The sequence below is a fragment of the Chaetodon trifascialis genome, chromosome 17 (assembly GCF_039877785.1).
Source record: "Chaetodon trifascialis isolate fChaTrf1 chromosome 17, fChaTrf1.hap1, whole genome shotgun sequence".
NCBI classification, from domain to species: domain Eukaryota; kingdom Metazoa; phylum Chordata; class Actinopteri; order Chaetodontiformes; family Chaetodontidae; genus Chaetodon; species Chaetodon trifascialis.
In genome coordinates this window covers 5,161,975-5,181,154 of record NC_092072.1, presented here as the reverse complement: position 1 = coordinate 5,181,154, position 19,180 = coordinate 5,161,975, and the positions used below count along the sequence as shown (strand labels likewise).

The following is a 19,180-nucleotide window of genomic DNA, read 5'->3' as shown; positions in this document are numbered from 1 at the left end:
TGATAATTGATTAATCATTTATTAATTTGTTTATGAAGAAGAATGCCAAACACAGCCTGGCTTCCTCTTTGTCATCGTATTGCAAAATAAACATTGGCGTATTGTTTGGACAAAGCGAACACGTCTAACTGGACTGTAAATTAAGATTAGCCTTTTAGCTAAATCTGGAACTGATGTTACTCAATGTGAGATGTATCTAATAAGTTAAAGTGAGGTAAATAAAGTGGAATGATCCAAACAGGTGTTTTTGGAGCGTTCCACATCTTTCCCAGTCTTTGAAACATGCATCAGATTCAGAATAAGCAGATATTTACAAAAATCAATGAAGCTGATGAGTCTTTGTCTAAATGTCGTCTTTGTACTGTTTTTAATGGAGTATATGGAATCAGGGTTGCATTAATCAATTAAAAGTCATGAAAAGCCCCAGTACTGAAAGAGATGGAGCCAAATCCACTTGTCGCACAGTGTGTTCCACTTATTTGCATCACCATGAGTTAGTAAAAACACATTTAAGTCGTTAGACACAGTCAGTGTTTGCACATATTTCATTACAAATAGTCCATTTCTGATGTTTCCAGTTGCTTCGTGACGTAGTCTAAGATAATTTTTTCATTTCCAGAATCCTTCAGGTAAAAGTGAGCCCCATCGAGCATCTTGACGGTGAAATCTCCCGATGTGAAGCTTTTCCAAGCTGTTGATAAAATACATGAATATTCTTCATTACATATTACAACTCTCAGGTGTTTTGGAGCAACGTTCGCTGTTTCCAGTGTTGTTTTCTCACTGCAGGCTCATACAGATGGAGTTTTCATGTCTCTAGGCGGGACACTTTGTGGTGAGCACACACACACTGTATTTGGCTAAATCGTTAATTTTTCAGTTCCTATGAATGAGTGAATTTGCAGAGACCAAATGCTCCATGATTTCTGATATTAAGCATCCAGAAGAAACTGAAGTAGAGCGAGTGATCAGAGGACTGACCTTGTAAGTCATGAGGGACGTCATCCTTTCCATCAAAACACGTGACTGGACAGCAGAGGAACGGACCCTCCGGCTTGTCACACCTGAGAGAAACACGTCAGTCACTACAAACATTCACTCAGTCACAAATCCTTTGAAATGATCGCTTGAATCCAGGTTACACTGAGTAACGAGGCTGGCGGCCCACCTGTAGTTCTCCACGATGTGCAGGTCGGCCTTCAGGGCAGGAAGGAAGAGCTTCAGGACGTCGGGGTTTGCCAGCAGCTCAGGCGGAGTTCCTCCAATCGAACTCATCCACTTTAGAAAATCCTCGTCAGATAAGTCGCTTCTCTTCGGGGCGTTGATGCGCGTCTCTGACTGGACGACAAAAGACGACATTAATAGTATCAACACCAAAGCCTTTGTCATCTGTTAATGAATCTGAGGTGTTGTTATAGTTGCATGTAGAGAAGGTGCCAGACCTCCATCAGGTGAGATAAGAATAGAAACCAGTTCCTTCTGAATGGACGACAGGGTGCAGGATTTCTACTTCCTGGTCTTTTTTTGGCTTTCAAGACATTAGAAAATTTTCCTCCATATCATCAAAGATATATGAAATGTGGCCTTGAAAACAGGGTCACTGAAGGCATCACAACTGCACCAACTGACTAACCACAACTAAATGATTATGCTTCTATTATCCTATTATTTGTTTTCAGTGGGTACCTATACTGATGTGAATAAACTCACGTAAGGTGCGGAGGCTCCAGACAGGAAGATGTGAACAGGTTTGAGGTTGTGCTGTCTCTTCAGAGCTTCCGCCACAGCAAAGCTGGTGAAGGCACCAAAGCTGAAACAGATCAGGACAGAGCAAACGTCAACAGAGAAGAAGATGGAAGAGGTGGAATAAAAAGGAATCGCTCCGGCATGACGGAGATGATTTGACTTAAAAAGCCCTGACTGTTGTCCCACCTGTGGCCAAAGAGAGCGAACGGCTTCTCTTTCAGCATCGGCAACAACACACCAATAACCTCGTCCACAATCTGCTCCATGTTCTGGAAGAACGGCTCTCTGGCTCGACTCTCTCTGCCTGGCAGCTTGACAGCAAACACTGGAAGTGACAGTGAAAGTGTTAAAAGCATTTAGAGTAGAAATATAATCACATTTCAAGACTTAACTCTGAGGTTCACAGCCCCTTTTATTACAGCAGATAAAAGACCACATTAGCTGTAATGACACACAGCAGAAATAAATTCTTCACTCAGGGCAAACAGCTTGGATTAACAGCTCAAAGTGCAGCATTCATGCAGCATGTTACCTTCTATGGAGCTGTTGAGGATGTTCCCCCAGCGTGCATAGTGCATGGACCCTCCACCTGCCCAGGGGAAGCATATCAGCCGGGTCACAGCATCCGGCCTTCTCTTGAAACAGTTGATCACTTTTTCCATCTTAACTTTACAGACGGGCGAAGACTGATTCACATCTGTGGTTTATGCTCCTACTTCTGTTTAAAAAGAGAGCACATGAGCAATCCTGGTGCTCCACCTCTGAGCAAAGGTGATTTAAAGCACTAATCGGGGATTATAAAGAAAATTAAATCTCACCTGTTTGTTCCTGCCTGCTCCATCAGCTTCTCCCTGCAGAGCAGGAGTGACTCCTCATGCTGAGGTGTAATATTTCCTGGTAGTTTTCTTCTGTGGTTCATGTAAATATGATGTCTGTGCATTCTGGAGACATCTACAGTATGGAGTGTGTATTCCAAGCACCCAGTTCACACCAGTCACGCTCTGTGTCATTTCCCAGTTCATGCCACAGTAGTGTAAAATGTTCTTGTGATACCTGGGTGGATGGACAGGACGGGAGCTTTTTCAAAACATGACGTAAATACTTTAGGAGAAGTTTCTCGGAAGTGACGTCATTTTCTGCTCTAGGTATTTCCTGACGGGTTTCCCTCCGTGGTGGTGGAGGGAATAAGAGTTTCGTCAAGTTTTGATAAAATTAAACAGACGAGAACAGGAAATGGCACGAATTTCACGTCGGAAATATTCAAATCACAATTTAAGTCCAGTTTTCAGAACTGTATTTCAGTAGCAGCAGGCCATCATAAGATGTATGTACTTTAAGTAAACACTCATATTCAGAATTCAACAGGTTTTTTAAATTATAAATATTATATTATTTTATTGCTGTGAGGCATTACCTTGTAACTAACATTTTAATTGTCTGTATTCAACGTGGAACTTTTCTCAAACTTTTTATACTGATGGTATTTCAATGCAGTCTGAGGGGCTGAGAAGACAATAAAATGTCACAACCTTTGACCTTACGCAGGTAAAATCTGTCTTCGTGGTGTAAATGTAGTGGGGTAGAAACACATGTACATTATATACATATATCAATCTGGTGGAGTAGAAGAATAAAGTAGCCAAGTTTGAACCGGAAAAAACTCAAAATTGTACTAGAGTACAATTTTACTGCAAATGTGCTAATTCTTGGTATACAGACCAATAATAATCTAAATAAAAAGCTTAAATGATAGAAATGCACCACTGTAGCTCCACGATAGGTGCTAAAACACGTACCTTTCCTCAAGTTGTGCCTTATTTGTGCTTTTGTTTTGAAGGGGAATTCCGGAAGTCTGGCATTTCTGTTCTCGCAGGTTTATATTAGTGAGGGAGAGGGCGGTGTAAGTGTAGGTCTCAGACCGGTTTCTAGCCGATACCGAGGTGGACGCAGGGGTAGTCAACCCCCTCTATCTGTTTGATAAAAAAGAAGACCGGATTGTCACGTTCACCCACCGGGACGACGAATTAAACCGCTGACCGGGTAAATATTCATAACAGTCTTGTGTGTCGAGTTGCCACTTAGTCGCTAGTTGTCGTCGGCTAAAGCTAACTGCCGCTGTTAGCTTACTCGCCGCCGCTAACGACTAACGACTATCAGTGAAATTTAACCAACTCCGCGTCTAAACTGTCACAAACATTTCCAACACGGAGAATAATGTCGTTCTTCTTTCAGATACACGAGAAAGAACTTCAAAGGACGGAGCAGGAGACATTTTGTTCAACTTTGAGCTGTCAGTTGCGGTAAGGGAGGTCGGGGGAGAAGATTTCCTGCCGTGGGGAACCCCAAGCGGCCCGGTTCCACAGCAGCGACCGAAGCCGGGGAGCGGGGAGCCGCGAAGCCGGGGAGCGGCGTGTCGGCCAGCGGATCTCTAGTCACGTATTAACCTGCGCAGGGAGAAGTAATCACTGGGTGCCGGGTCATCCGGACTGAGACCTCATGAATGGAAATCGGAACAACAGGTGGGATTCCCGACTAACGGCCATGCTTACGGTGCTAATTTGCCGTTCAGGTGCAGCACTTGAGTTATTTGCAGACAGTCCAGACACAAGTTTGACCCCCATGATTGAACATTTGGGGGCTGCAAGCGTGTAATCTAAGTCGTCGGCGCTGCGGTTTGAGTAAGTTGCCAGACTGGCATGGCCTCAACTTGAAAACTCTGTCCAAATTCCCATCTCAAGCTCCAGCAGGCGTCATATACTGGGCCAATTGTTCAGCAGCGGTTACCGGTCACTTGTGCGCCTCGGTATGCGCGTGTGTGTGTGTGTGTGTGTGTGTGTGTGTGTGTGTGTGTGTGTGTGTGTGTGTGTGTGTGTGTGTGTGCGCGCGCGCGTGTGCTCGCGCGCGTGAGTGTGTTTTCTAAACTAGTCTCACGGGTTACTTGTTCTGTCTACGTCATTCTTTGTCGGCTGTCAGAGGCAGGTGGTGATCACGTCAGGTGTGCCTGAAGTCGGAGAGGCTGGCTGGCTTTCAGAGAGGTGTGTGTGTGTGTGTGTGTGCGTGCGTGCGTGCGTGTGCGCGTGTGTGTTGACAGGCAGCCTTTCACACCAGCTGCTGCCATAGTTACCCTAGCTATTGAATAATGTTCAGTTAACTGCTGCCTGTGATAATTACAAATCAATTGAGCATGGCAGGACATTAGTCAATTTACTTTGTTGCCAAGGGCCACAATTTGTGAGTCACAGCTTGTTTATTATTGATGTTGTTGGGGGCAGTGGTGAATGGGGAGGGGGGACAAACTGGTTCAGTAAAACCGACCCATTCATTCTCCACCCACTCCACCCATTATTTATCTTATGAGCTGGACAGTGCAAAGCATTATCAGACCGTAACATCGTTTTAGAGATTTTAAAACAGTGTCAGACTTTGATTAATGGGCTTATGTGTATTTAATTCAAAACATAACTGATTTATCAGCAGTTGTCGGCACCGCTGTGGTGCTCTGCCTGCACTCAGATCTGTGCTACACGGCTGTTCTTGAAAGTACGACTGCAACTAACTATTATTTAAGTAATTGGTCAGTTAAGTTTTCAGATTTCAGAGATAAATAGTTCAGTATATAAACTGTCCAACATAGAGCTGAAAACCCCAACGATAATAATATAAAGCTGCAAATCCTCACATTTGAGAAGCTGGAACCAGCCAATGTTTGCTTGGCTTTTTTGGTTGATAAAAGACAAAAGAATCGTCGTCTCCTCCTTATTTCCTCACTGATTCACCTCCTAATGTGGGCGTTTCTGACAGGCCTATTGAGGGCAGCGTAATGTTCCCTGATTGAGGTAACTCCTGCCAAACTTTATGTGTAACACAAAGGGTGTGAAGATGGACTACTGAACAACATGAGACTTGATTAAATCGTTTTTCTTGTCAGGGGATTTAGAAATGATCCACCAGGAAAACTTTTTATGCCGCTTCCACAGGCTGATCTTCCCCTCGTTGGGGCTGAAATTATGGGACACAGTGTGAACATGGTGGTAATGAGGCGTTGGAGCGGTCTGTACTTGTTTATTGAAATGAAAAAAGGCTATGCTTCATGGAGTTGTTCCTGAAAAGTCTGCTGTCTGAACCGCACAGACCGGCCTCCGATTTGCCTTAAAATTCATCTTGCTGACATCTTCCCCATGTTATGTGTTATTTCACCTTTTGCGAGTTATAATTTTACACATAACAGTTTCCACGTGTAAAAAAGCCTCTTAATGTTCTGCGTGTTCCTGTTTTTTCACAGCTTCACATGCTGTTTATTCTGGTTCAGGGTGGCAACACATTTCCATTATCAAGCTATCTGTCCATTAATCAACTAATCCACACATGAATGTTTAATACCTGAAGCCTGCACTGTAGAGGGGGTTGAAACAGATTTTACACAGTTTTATTCCTCTGCATTAGTGTCGTGATGTCAGGACTGTATATTACATCAGTGGAGTAGGCTGTGGGTTGAATGTCAGCTCTGTGTGGGCTGATGCTGTATGGTGCATTTGTACGATGCAGCAGCCTGATAAGTGCTTATTAATCTCTCCATTGTTGCTCATTCTACAGTGAACATTTGTGTTTTTGGGTCAGTCCTGGCTCAGGAGCTGCTGTCTGTCTTGTGGTTTTTTTCCCATAATTCATCAAAGAAATCTACAGTTGGATTCCTTTTTGTTTGTCGCTTTTTGATTTGAAAAAGTTAAAAAATAGAAAGAAAATGCTTAAAATACAGACCAGTTTTGACCTCACAGGGTCTTCATCACTGTAGACAGGCCGTAAACTGGAAACAATAATAATAATAATAATTATGATGCATTGCGTAAAGCTATTGCAATGCCATTTAAGTATTAACTAAAAATAAAAAACAAATGTGGGATTCGTGCAAGGTCTTAAATGCATAATTTTAACCATTATGTCTTCAATGTTATGAATATGCATGAATTTGATTATACCCTTTGAAAGTTCCTTGTTTTTCATCATAATCTGGAGTTTTATCAACACAATCACTCATGTCAACCAAAAATCTTTCAATATTTGAAATGAAACGATCCCGTCGTCATGTTTATTTGTTGTCTCCTGGTGTTGAGATTAGCAAGCGTGACATAATAATAATGATCAAAACATGCAGTCAAAGTCAATATGACCAGCTGTTAAAATAAAGTGACAATATTCTCTGATTGCTGTCAGTTTGACTGAATTCTGTAAACTTTTTTTTTCGCGGTTGCATTTATAGTCACAGTTTAGATGTGATGGTAAACACTTTGAGCGAGTGTGGTCTGCTGAAAGTGTCTGAAAACTGCTTTGATTTCACTCTTAAAAAGCTGTTTGAACCCTGCAAATAAAGTAAAATATAGTTTAAGACTTCATTTCAAAAAGTCTGTTATAGTCAAAGCGGCCTGAAGACGAATGAGGCCGTGCGCGCCTGTTTTTCCTCCTTCTGCGAGCATGCCCTTAGTTGCCATGGAGAAACTGGAGCAACTTGGGCGCCATCACCATGGGAACGGCACAGGGGAGGAAGCGACCTGGGGACGCATCAGCTGACAGCGCGGTCCCTCAGCGAGAGGTTGCTCCTCGCGGCGGGTTCAGGGTCAGCCCTTGACCCGGACAGGAGCTGCTGCTGCAGGCTGGGGCGGTTTAAAGGCCCCCCAGCTTCTGCGTTCACGGCCGCATCCGCCATCGCCGCTTCTGTTCAGCAGCTCGTTTTCTCTCTCTGCACAACACGGCTCGCTGTTTTAACAGCTTCAGATCTGTGCGTGTGTGCACACTTTGTCATGCAGGCCATTGTGTGTATGTGTGTGGATCCTCTGACTCACATTTGTGGAAATTGTGTGGTTGTGTGATGTAAGTTTTTTTTTTTTTTTTTTTTTCTTAAGCACAGAGTACTTTCCAGTTTGGCATTTCCGAAAATTGGTGTCAAACTGGCGTGGTGTGTCACCCGCCTACTCCTCTCCCCGTCTGGCAAAGGCCATGTCAGTCAGAGGAAATCTGAGCGCTGAGCTGGTCTTTATTTAAAATGTCATCAAACTCTGTAACCTTTTTATACGGTCATTATCAGATTGATGTGGGGAAAATGGCGACAGCCCGTTTGTTTCAGTTTTGTCAGTTTGATGTGAGGCAATCTTTAACGTCCTTGACCATCTTCAGTCCCAGCACCCGTCAGCTGCTCTTTCCTCCTCATTAACCACTTCCTTCCTCCAGTTTGTCAGCCTCACAAGGCTCTCGGCTTCTTTGAAGGGGAATATCGCATTCATTATTACCAGTTAGGGCTTTTGTTTTGGCTGTTTTGGGACTTTCATTTTAAATAAATGTAGATAAATAGGTTTGTTTATAGATTGGATCTTGTCGGATTATGTGCCACCTTACCGACTGGGGGATTAGTAAGTGCACTAAAAGTGCTGCTCAGGGGAAAATACATCAAAATCCAGGGATTAATGGCAGTGAGAACAAACTGCTGCCCTTCTTTGAAGATATAAAGACTGAAATATTGAGACAGAATTGTTTTATATTAAACTTACGTTCATTGTTCCATTTGGGCCATAAAAAAGCAAAACAGTGACTAAAAACCCTGAAACACTCGACAGAGCAGATTCATTTTTGGCTTGTCTTCTTGTAGGAGCCGCTGGAGCCCAAGCCCTTTTTTCTTTGCCACGGCGGCCTGGCTATGGCACCATTGGGAAGCCCATCAAGCTTCTGGCCAACTGCTTCCAGGTGGAAATACCCAAGATTGATGTCTACCTGTATGAGGTGGACATCAAGCCCGACAAATGCCCTCGCCGGGTCAACAGGTAACAGGACGCCGGTTCAGGTCTTGAGCTGGTCTTCACAAGCAGACTGGACTGGTTTGTTCAGTGTAGACCGGTTGGACTGATACTGAATGTCACTTCATGCTTCTAATGTTTTCAGCTGTGAAAGCCTAAAGTCGAATTGTATGTTGATGGTGGTGATGCGTCTTTCAGGGAGGTGGTGGACTCCATGGTTCAGCACTTCAAGGTGACCATCTTTGGCGACTGTCTCCCAGTTTATGATGGAAAGAAAAGCCTCTACACTGCTAACCCACTTCCTGTCGCCACTGGTGGGGTAAGACTCTACACTTCAGTTGGGATGCTGGTGTTCTTTTGCAGCCTGGACCAACAATAATTAGCACAGTTTGGCTTGAGGAATGTCAAAGTGGCAGCTTGTTTATGTCATCCTATTGAACACTGAAACAGGCTCACACTCATGTTAAACCAAAGTTAAAGTAATCTTTGACAGAGGCTGGAGGAAACTGCTTTTCGCCAATTATCAGCAGACCACAGTAACCCTTGTTTTCCTCTTCAGGTGGACCTGGATGTCACGCTGCCAGGTGACGGCGGGAAGGACCGCCCATTTAAAGTCACCATTAAGTTTGTGTCGTTGGTCAGCTGGCACATGCTGCACGAAGTGTTGACGGGACGCGCTGTGTCCGAGCCGGTGGACCTGGAGAAACCGATCAGCACCAACCCCGTTCACGCCGTGGACGTCGTCCTTCGCCACCTGCCCTCCATGAAGTGAGTTTTCGTCCATGTGCAAGCATTTATGTTCCATGTGAACACATTTTTATCATGGCTATGTCGAACTGAAAAACTTGAAGCTGCAGTTTAGTGTTGAATCCATTAACCAAAACAGATTTAGTGACATGTACGAAAACCTGAGGTTTCCAGGTTCCTGAGGTTTCGGACCTGTGCTTGTTATGCTGCACCACGTGAACCACACAGGGAGTGCAGCTTCTTGCTCGAGTTTTATTTTTATGCTCTACTAACCTTTGTGTCACCTTTGTGAACCCCTCTGTTCTCGCCAGGTACACACCAGTCGGACGATCCTTCTTCTCCTCCCCAGAGGGCTATGACCACCCGCTAGGTGGAGGGAGGGAGGTTTGGTTTGGCTTCCATCAGTCAGTACGGCCAGCAATGTGGAAAATGATGCTCAACATTGATGGTGAGTAAACACTGTGATCCAGGGACATGGAGGGGAATAGTTTGACATTTTGGGAAATGCTTTTTTTGCCAAGAGTTGGATAAGAGGATCAATACCACTCTCATGTCTGTGCAGTAAGCATACAGCCAGCAGCCGCTTAGCTTAGCTTAGCATAAAGACTGGAAAGAGGGGGGAAACGGTTATCCTGGCTCATACAGCACTCTTGGCATTTGATTTGAAGTAGATATAACATTTTATTGGTGAGCTTTTGAGCAGCTGGCAGGTGGATTTTGGTCCCTCTGGACTGGAAAAGCACATTTTCCAAAATGTCAAATTTGGATGCCTGCTATGTCGCTGCAAATTTAAGTCATCTCTACTTACATCTTCATCCAGCTCCACCTGTGTTACTGCCATCCTGATTTACAGTTTGATTTTGTCCCGCATTGTTCCAGTGTCAGCCACAGCTTTTTATAAAGCCCAGCCAGTCATCCAGTTCATGTGCGAGGTCCTGGACATTCACAACATTGACGAGCAGCCCCGCCCGCTCGCTGACTCCCACAGGGTCAAGTTCACTAAGGAGATCAAAGGTATGTCACCACGGAGAGGCAGTGCTTGTTTTCCTGGCCTTACCCTGTATGCCTTTGTGTGTCGTATGCAGAGCTGCTGAAGCCTTTTAGAGTTGGACCAGTCTATTCAGTGTGTTTTGACAGTTTTATTTGATGCATGACCAAGTGAACCTTGGTGATGAAGGAAGCCTGTTCAGTTGCCCCGCTCTATAAATAAAAACTTCAATCATTTACATGTTCGTGATGCTTATTTACATCGATGCCTCCACCATCTTCACAGGTCTTAAAGTGGAAGTGACACACTGTGGAACCATGCGTAGGAAGTACAGAGTGTGCAATGTGACACGACGCCCTGCCAGCCTGCAGACGTATGTTTCTCCAGCCCACTCCAGTAGCTGTTAACCTGCTACCAAAGCTGTCGTTGGCTCGCGTAAACATGAGATTCTTGTTGCCTTCAAATCCACAGATTTCCTCTGCAGCTTGAGAATGGTCAGACAGTCGAACGCACAGTGGCGCAGTACTTCAGGGAGAAGTACAACCTGCAGCTGAAGTACCCCCACCTGCCGTGTCTGCAGGTGGGGCAGGAACAGAAACACACCTACCTGCCCCTGGAGGTAAGGACTCATACAGTATGCAAGTTTTCTGCTCATTTATTCTTTCATTCATAAACCAAGATGTCAAAATGTAATCGCGAAATCGTGTTGAGCCTCAACATGTGTAAAGGCGTGTCGCACCCCACCCGAAATTCCTCCACAATGATACAACTAATAAAAAAAAAAGGATCCAAGTTGAATGCTAGTGAAGTAAAGGTCAGCAACAAAGAGCAGCACTCTTTATTGGTTTATTTTCCCGACATAAATCATATTCATTCAACTTAGTGTCACTCCACGTAACAGTGATGTCATCTTCCTGAATATGTAATTAGCTACTGAGCTACATTAATCAAAAACAGTGATGGAAACATGGCAGTTATTGTTCTAAACAGACAAATCTAAACACCCCCACCCAACAAGAAATCAGCTGCCATGAACACAACGTCAGGCTGAATGAATGAATTGAAATGATAATACGGTCTGATTACTGGGCCGGATTAAGAGCTGGATTAACCTGAGCTGCCGTTTTTCAGGTCTGCAACATTGTAGCTGGACAGCGCTGCATTAAAAAACTAACAGATAACCAGACGTCGACCATGATCAAAGCAACAGCCCGCTCTGCACCAGACAGACAGGAGGAGATCAGCAGGCTGGTGAGCATCCAGTGTACCAGACACAAAACCCCAAAGAAGCTTGCCCCCCCCCCCCCCCCCCCCCGTTACATAAACATATTGTTCTCTCCTCTTAGGTGAGGAGTGCGAATTACGAGGCCGACCCGTTCGTCCAGGAGTTTCAGTTCCGCGTGCGAGACGAGATGGCGCAGGTGACGGGCCGCGTCCTGCCGGCCCCCATGCTGCAGTATGGCGGCAGGGTGAGCTCTGAACAATTTATGGTACCTTCCCTTTAAATCACGCTTCATATGCATGTGTGTTTGTGTGTGTGTTTGAGCTGCAGGGTTTCCGTTAGTTTGTCAGGGAAGTGCACAAGTTGAGCAAATAGTCCAGACTCTTGACGTCTGTGGGGAAACCCTTTGTTCCAATGAATAGTTTTATTTTTCTTACATTTGAAGGGCTTGAACTGTTACAATCCCACCTGATTGTTTATCGCTCACATCTTCTCTCCTCTTTTTGTCAGCACTTAACTTTGGAATTTGCTTTGGTTTTATGCTCTGTCACACACGCATGCTGCTCTAAGAGATCGTACATAGAAGCAGTTTTAGTTTGAAAGAAAGCTCTGTTTGCATGTCTGCCATTAAAAATGTTTTCATGCCATTCATGCTTAAATGCATGACCCAGTCAGAAGCTAAAACGATCGATCAGTAAATCTCAACCTATTAAATGATCAGTTGTCCTTGATTTAGAGACTGGCTGCCCGGATCCTTTAAATCTTTGAATCCATACTTTGTTTGTGTCCCTGTACTGTACGTGTCTGTGTGACTGCCAGCCCCAGCAGATCAACCCTGCACTGTCGTTGCAGAACCGCACGGTGGCCACACCCAGCCACGGGGTGTGGGACATGAGGGGGAAGCAGTTTCACACCGGCGTGGAGATCAAGATGTGGGCCATCGCCTGCTTCGCCACCCAGAGGCAGTGCAGAGAGGAGATTCTCAAGTGAGTTCACCGCAGTGACTGTTAATACTCAGAGTGGTTACACGTTTCCATGTGAGGTTAAAAAAAAAAAGTCACATTTAAAGAAACTTTTCTTCACGCTCAGGAGCTTCACCGACCAGCTGCGTAAAATCTCAAAGGACGCTGGGATGCCAATCCAAGGCCAGCCGTGTTTCTGTAAATACGCCCAGGGGGCCGACAGCGTGGAGCCCATGTTCAGACACCTGAAGAACACCTACGGCGGGCTGCAGCTCATCATCGTGATCCTGCCAGGGAAAACCCCCGTCTATGGTATGAAATTAATAACTTCTGAACCCGATCTGATGTTTGAAATGAGAACCTAAAGACGAACGTAGAGCAGGCTCACTTGAACAGTGAGTGACGAGTTACTGGAATATCCCGTCTTTGACCCACAGCTGAGGTGAAGCGGGTGGGGGACACTCTCCTTGGCATGGCCACTCAGTGTGTGCAGGTGAAGAACGTCGTGAAGACGTCCCCTCAGACCCTCTCAAACCTCTGCCTGAAGATCAACGTCAAACTGGGAGGAATCAACAACATCCTGGTTCCACACCAGCGGTAAGTGGGGCTTAGTTTCAGTATTGGTGGACAGCTGTGTGTGTGTGCGTGTGCGTGCGCGCGTGTGTGCGTGTGCGTGTGTGTGTGTGTGTGCGTGCGTGTGTGTGTGTATATGTGTTACTTCCTGATCCTGCTGTGATCTCTCCTCCTCTCTGTTCGCTGTCATAGATACTTTGTTGGATCTTGACAGATTCTCTGTGTGTCTCCTCTTGTCCGTCCAGACCCTCTGTGTTCCAGCAGCCTGTCATCTTCCTCGGGGCTGATGTCACTCATCCTCCAGCAGGAGACGGGAAAAAGCCATCTATTGCAGCGGTGAGACTTCGCTGCAGAAAGCAGCTGCTTGGCTGACGTTTTCTCTTCTCTCGCACTGCTCGTGTAGATCTGTGTCTGTTGCCACGACACACACGTCCTCTCCCTGAAGAAATGTCTGACTTTTAGCGGCCATGATGGTGCTTCTGTACAGTGGTCTAAAGAGCACAGGACAGTGCTTCCTGTGTACGTTTATGGCCTGTTTTGAATGTTTATAACATGATTTAAGTTTATTTATTGAAGCACTTGCACACATTTGCAGACAGACAGTTTCTTAAATGCTCATCCTTTGCAGAGCTTTTGCATATAATTGCTGTCTCATCTGACTGATGTGCTCATGCAGGTGGTGGGCAGCATGGACGCCCACCCCAGCAGGTACTGTGCTACAGTGCGGGTCCAGAGGCCCAGACAGGAGGTTATCCAGGACTTGGCTTCCATGGTGCGAGAGCTCTTGATCCAATTCTACAAATCGACCCGCTACAAGCCCACCAGGATCATCTTCTACAGGGATGGAGTGTCCGAGGGGCAGTTCAGACAGGTGGCACGACTTGTTTCTGCCCTTTTTTTGCTGAAATTTTGTTTGCTGTTTGGTAAATAAATCACACCCATTAACAAAAGCAAATGTCGCACACGATCTGAAATTCCAAGTTGCCTTAAAACTAGTAAAATTAGTCAACCAGATGTCTAATTCTTGTTCTTCAATCTGTCCAGCAGTTTTACAAAAACGCGTGCAGGCTAACTTGTTCGCTCAGCAGGTCTAACCGCGCCTCTCTGTGCAGGTGTTGTACTACGAGCTGCTGGCCATCAGGGAGGCTTGCATCAGTCTGGAGAAGGATTACCAGCCGGGGATCACTTACATCGTCGTACAGAAACGCCATCACACACGCCTCTTCTGTGCAGATCGTAACGAGCGGGTGAGTAACACAAAGCAGCTCTGTTTGTAGGAAACATTGGTACTCTCATAATTATTGTGGCTGCCGAGACTCCATCTGTTTGATTGGTCCACTGCTGAGGCCTGTAAAGGGGATATTTCGGGCAGCGTGAGCCCTCTGTTAAGTGAGTTTGTTAAATTGCATTTCCCTCTCAGGTCGGACGGAGCGGGAACATTCCTGCCGGCACCACAGTGGACACGGACATCACCCACCCCTACGAGTTTGACTTTTACCTCTGCAGTCACGCTGGAATCCAGGCAAGCTCCACGCAAAGCTGCTGAAATGCTTTAACACGCTGAATAGCTCGGTGCAATAATGTGGGCGTGCATGCCCAGACCAAGTGTTGACAGAGTTAAAGAATATTCAATCCTCCTCAAACACACTTGAGTAGCTCCAGCTTCTGCAGTCAGTCAGCAGCCCTCCTCCCCGCTTCGCCTGATTTTAGCCGCCGATTGTTTGTCCGCTCTCCACGGAGTCGCTTCCTCTGGGGTGTGATTAACCCGGCTCTCCTCCCTCCAGGGCACGAGCCGGCCCTCCCACTACCACGTTCTGTGGGACGACAACTGCTTCACTGGCGACGAGTTCCAGCTCCTCACCTACCAGCTGTGCCACACGTACGTCCGCTGCACGCGCTCCGTCTCCATCCCAGCGCCGGCCTACTACGCCCACCTGGTGGCCTTCCGCGCCCGCTACCACCTGGTTGACAAAGAGCACGACAGGTGAGGAGAAACTGCTGTAATTTGGGGTTATATTAGATCAGATTCGCTACAGAACAGACTCAAGTATTTACTGGCATCGAACATTGAAACACAAGTACAAATTACATTTGTTTGCATTTTAGGTTTTCTAAACTTCATTTGCCTCAACCAGCTGACGGAAATGCTCCTAATTCTTTCTGTTAGTTTCAATGTTTCTAACATCAGCCAGGTTTCCACTGAGCTAAAGGTCGGCTGAAGAAAATGCAAAGTGATGTGTGTTTCCATTCACTGCCTTCATGCGAATAATAGCGCTTAAGCCCCTTGAGATAAACAGCTAGACAAACAATTATGCCGAATGATCCCGGTCAGCTCAAGTCCTCGCAATCAGCCAATTATGTAATGATCCTAACATGCCTAATCATGAGTACTTTTGATATTTAAGCACATTTTGATGCTAATACGCCTGTACTTTTATATTACTTCTGGTATTCATTTAGATTGACATACATCCTCCAGCACTGTCCTTACCATCATTTCCCTCTTGTCTTTCCCTCGTAACAGCGCGGAGGGCAGCCACGTCTCAGGGCAGAGTAACGGCAGGGACCCCCAGGCGCTGGCCAAGGCCGTTCAGATCCACCACGACACACTGAGGACCATGTACTTCGCCTGAACGCCCCCCCCCCCTCCACTTCCCTCCATCTTTCCCAGCCCTGAGCCAGCCTTTGTGTCCCACCTCCACCAGCCGCCTCGTCTCATCGCGCAGAGCGGCCTGCGGACCGGCGCAGCATTGGCCCCCGGACCTCGACGACGACGGCTTCAGGCTGCGTGAGGACGTAATAAGCCAGAGAGGAGTCACAGCCACATTATGCAAATTGAAACCAGCCAATCGTTTCTGTGCTCCCGCTCGTGCATCTCTCTCACCCACACCTCTGCTGTGTTCAAATCCCACTGGACCGCGTCTCCTTCAGAGCTCGCAGGTCATATCCTCGCCTTCCAGTTTCCGACAGCAGCTCAGCGTTTTAGCTCGCTGTTTTGTTTTTTTTTTGTTTGTTTTTTTTTTGCTTTCGTGTGTTTTAAAGAATGGCGGAGCAGCAGGGAATACACGACCTGGAGATGTTGTTGGTGCATGGTGGGCACGAAGCAGAAGCAGAGAGGACCTGACCTGCTCCGTAGCGTCATGTTGAGCTGCTGGTTCATATTGTAGACGGTTTTTACATGTTTGTTGTTTTATCTGATTTGATTTTTTAGCTTGTCTAGCTACAATACTGTATGTGTTATCTCTCTGTTGAGCAAACGCGTGGTTGCAGAGAACGCTGGTAAGCTGCCCTGTCGGTTGCTCTCCAGTCTCCCTTTAAGCCAGTGGTTCCTCGCAGTCATTCAGACAGTAAGAAGCGTAAATCTGCACTCTACCAACACAGACACTGAATGAAACCTTCATTTTCTTCGTCAAAGCCTCGCACAGCCGTCGATGAGTGAGCGCGTATCGCTTGATGCCTTACAGGGAGGCGGGTCGCGTAGAGAGGACCGGTAGAAAACGATGGCATGGCCACAAAATGGACAATTTTAAACTTCTTTCTCTCACAGCTCAGCTTGGTACAAAGTTTAATACCAAACGTTTCGTGTGTGTTTTATTCCTCTTGCTATTTATGACTTTTGTTTTTCTTTTTAACTTAAATTAACATTCGTTTTCAGCAATAGAGCGGACGGTTTTTATCTTCTGACGACCACGACGTTTTTACACGAGGAACTGACCAATTTAGTTGTCGAGAAGTCCCTCAGTGCAATAAGGTGTTGACGCAGAGCGAGCAGGTGCGGCGGCGAATGTTTACGATGAGTACCGGTGCGCTAAAATCGTTTGTTTGTGAGTTTTGGGAAGTGACAAAGAGATTGGATGGAGGAATGTACAGTATTTGACATTCTGATGCAGGAGGACGGATGCTGCGGATGTCGTGATGTCTGATGGTGTTTGGAGAGATTACATAAGTGCCTGATTCGGTTACAGGGCGGTCTGTTGGCGGGACGGAAGGTTTTTAGTTGTGTGTTGGTTCGGGTTCCTCTGCTGATGCATTTAGCGACACAGTCCCGGAGAACTGTAAAAACACTGCACTGCCCGACGCATGGCGGGACAAACGTGACACGCCGAGTGCGCGAGAGTATTTCTAATGTTTTGATCCCCCGTGATCAGGAAGTGCGTACTTCCATATCAGCTGAACGCGCTTTGTTTCCTTGCCGTCACAAAATGTTCTGCGATCAGAGTCAGACGTCAAACAGAGCTAACGCTGAAATATGACAAACTGCTTTCTCCCGGTAGCACAAAGTTCAGTGATCTTAAGAAAACATGTGAGAATAGAGGCTGATTTCATAATCTAAACATATGTCCGCTTTATTAGACATGCCAGTAAAGCCGTAAAATCTACTTTTATGGTGCCTATAATGTTCACAGTCTGTTGACACGGTCATATAGAGTTAATTATATGTTACAGCATCACGGCCATATTTTGTGCTGCTGCACTGAACCCATCACCGATCTCCTGACCTCCTCGTGGGTGGAGATATGGAGGACAAAAAAAATGAGACCTCTCAATATAATCTAGTCCAGTATAACCTCACCTTTATCGACGACCTCAACAATAAAACAGGATTAAAGTTACGCATTTCTGACAATATCAACACAAACTGAACAAATAGACTGGAAGGATTGTGCAGGTGTGCCTAACAAAGTGGACAGTTGATCGGATTTCAGAGGTGTGTGTTTTCCAGAAATGGTTTCAGTGCCTCTGAGCAGAGCTGCAGCTGATGATTATGTTTTTATCGTCAGTTAATCAGCAGATTGTTTTCTCTGCTAATTGATTTGAGGATGAAATGTTTGTTAACAGATTTCTATCCTATACGACCACGAAAAGCAAATCCAGATGCTAAGAAATGACTAAATAGATGAACTCTTCATCAGAATGCCTGCTGATTGTTTGTCTGTCCATCGTCTCATCGTTGCAGCTCTGGTTCAGATGTCTTTCTGCTCTGGAGAAAACAGTATGTGATCAAGAAACGGGGAACAGATTTTCTGCTGGTGGCTTATTGATCTCCAATCAGAACCAAATAATTATCAATCCAATCACGCGAAAGGACGCGTTTCTGCCTTTGAGCGCTCTGATTCTCCACGCTCAGCCTGCCTCATGGTCTCGCAGTGGTTTAATACAGACGAAGCTTTCAGGCTTCATCACTTTGACCAAACCAACGTGCCTGGTCGGGGTGGGGGCGGAGGACTTGGATGGGGGGGGGGTTCAGCTCTCGACTCTCACAGCCTTACAGCATCGTGCTGACGGGCGATGAACTGCTAACTGTCACCAGAGGCAAACTGAAGCTGCTATAAGAGAACATTTATTTAAGACTTCATCAGATACATACAGGCTGTGTATGAACTCAGAGACGTAGAGGAAATGTCGTTTTAGTGCACTTAAAGAAGACGCCATGTTTGATGTGTTCAAGCAAAGTTTGTGTGGTTTGGAGCGTTTTTCATTGTCAGAAGATCAGAACAGATGGTCCCCTCTGTGTTTGTCGTCACGTTGAAGCTGTTTCTTAATGTCAGACATTACCAGCATTTGATTTTACTTGAAGAAAACGAGTGGTGGGCATGTTTCACGTCGTCGGCTCGTGCTCTGCTTGTCTTTACGGAGCCTTATTCCGCTCGTCGCTCGACCTCTGGAGCCTGCAGGCGGTCTTACAGTGCTGGACATCAGATGCCTTTTTCCTCGAAAACGAAAGCATTTTTAAGTCTGAATCGAGATATATTTATATGTGAAGATATTAATGTAATGCACACACCACTTATTTTTTCTAACAAAGTCCTATTTGAAGCAGCAGTGTGATAGCTGTAGTGAAATGTGGCGTTTAATAACCGCAGCGGTCTGTGATCATTTTTCCAAATTTGATAATGCAATAGGTTTACTTGTGTGAAAACGTGACGCGTTTGCTGCATGGAGCTGCTCTGCGGAGACCGTCGGGGTTGTTTTGTCATGTAAGTGATCCGATGAGCCGTCAGCCCTCCTCTGCAAAGACCCCCCCCCCCCCGCTACTGTCATCATCTCATAAGCTCATCAAAGAAGCGAAAGACTCCGACTTTGATGGGGTTTATTTCTCAATGCATGTGCTGCAAACCGCATCAAAGACTCACGAGAGGAGGAGGAGGAGGGTTGAAAG

The 19,180-nt window shown here is 45.8% G+C and overlaps 2 protein-coding genes across 4 annotated transcripts; one reads left to right on the top strand and one right to left on the bottom strand.

Moving 5' to 3' along the window:
* Nucleotide 1: 1 nt before the first annotated feature.
* On the bottom strand, nucleotides 2–2,763 carry olah (oleoyl-ACP hydrolase). The gene is made up of 7 exons (XM_070984288.1): nucleotides 2,565–2,763; nucleotides 2,279–2,464; nucleotides 1,933–2,071; nucleotides 1,711–1,810; nucleotides 1,169–1,338; nucleotides 982–1,064; nucleotides 2–691 (listed from the first exon to the last, which is right to left on the bottom strand). The coding sequence occupies exons 2-7, from the start codon at nucleotides 2,406–2,408 to the stop codon at nucleotides 549–551; spliced, it is 765 nt and encodes a 254-aa protein (XP_070840389.1). The 5' UTR covers nucleotides 2,409–2,464; nucleotides 2,565–2,763; the 3' UTR covers nucleotides 2–548.
* Nucleotides 2,764–3,640: 877 nt separating this feature from the next.
* Nucleotides 3,641–17,296, top strand: ago3b (argonaute RISC catalytic component 3b). 3 transcript variants are annotated; one of them, XM_070984707.1, is made up of 20 exons: nucleotides 3,641–3,786; nucleotides 3,979–4,265; nucleotides 8,384–8,555; nucleotides 8,727–8,847; nucleotides 9,088–9,296; nucleotides 9,587–9,723; nucleotides 10,155–10,289; nucleotides 10,549–10,636; nucleotides 10,735–10,882; nucleotides 11,395–11,514; nucleotides 11,610–11,732; nucleotides 12,338–12,471; nucleotides 12,575–12,759; nucleotides 12,885–13,044; nucleotides 13,266–13,356; nucleotides 13,697–13,891; nucleotides 14,133–14,267; nucleotides 14,441–14,542; nucleotides 14,805–15,004; nucleotides 15,545–17,296. In XM_070984707.1, the coding sequence occupies exons 2-20, from the start codon at nucleotides 4,247–4,249 to the stop codon at nucleotides 15,651–15,653; spliced, it is 2,583 nt and encodes an 860-aa protein (XP_070840808.1). In that variant the 5' UTR covers nucleotides 3,641–3,786; nucleotides 3,979–4,246; the 3' UTR covers nucleotides 15,654–17,296. The 3 variants fall into 3 exon arrangements, with proteins under 3 accessions (XP_070840808.1, XP_070840806.1, XP_070840805.1); XM_070984705.1 differs by having other exon boundaries at nucleotides 11,610–11,753; XM_070984704.1 differs by having other exon boundaries at nucleotides 11,610–11,753; nucleotides 12,305–12,471.
* The last annotated feature ends 1,884 nt before the right edge of the window (nucleotides 17,297–19,180 follow it).

Excerpts from the sequence above, each read along its gene's own strand:
- ago3b (XM_070984704.1), top strand. Across the intron at positions 12,760-12,884 it reads AGGGAAAACCCCCGTCTATG|CTGAGGTGAAGCGGGTGGGG; the intron begins GTATGAAATTAA and ends TTTGACCCACAG. Across the intron at positions 13,045-13,265 it reads ATCCTGGTTCCACACCAGCG|ACCCTCTGTGTTCCAGCAGC; the intron begins GTAAGTGGGGCT and ends TTGTCCGTCCAG.
- olah (XM_070984288.1), bottom strand. The coding sequence starts at position 2,408 with ATGGAAAAAGTGATCAACTGTTTCAAGAGAAGGCCGGATGCTGTGACC. Across the intron at positions 2,072-2,278 it reads CCTCAACAGCTCCATAGAAG|TGTTTGCTGTCAAGCTGCCA; the intron begins GTAACATGCTGC and ends TGTCACTTCCAG. Across the intron at positions 1,339-1,710 it reads CTGGAGCCTCCGCACCTTAC|TCAGAGACGCGCATCAACGC; the intron begins GTGAGTTTATTC and ends TTTGTCGTCCAG.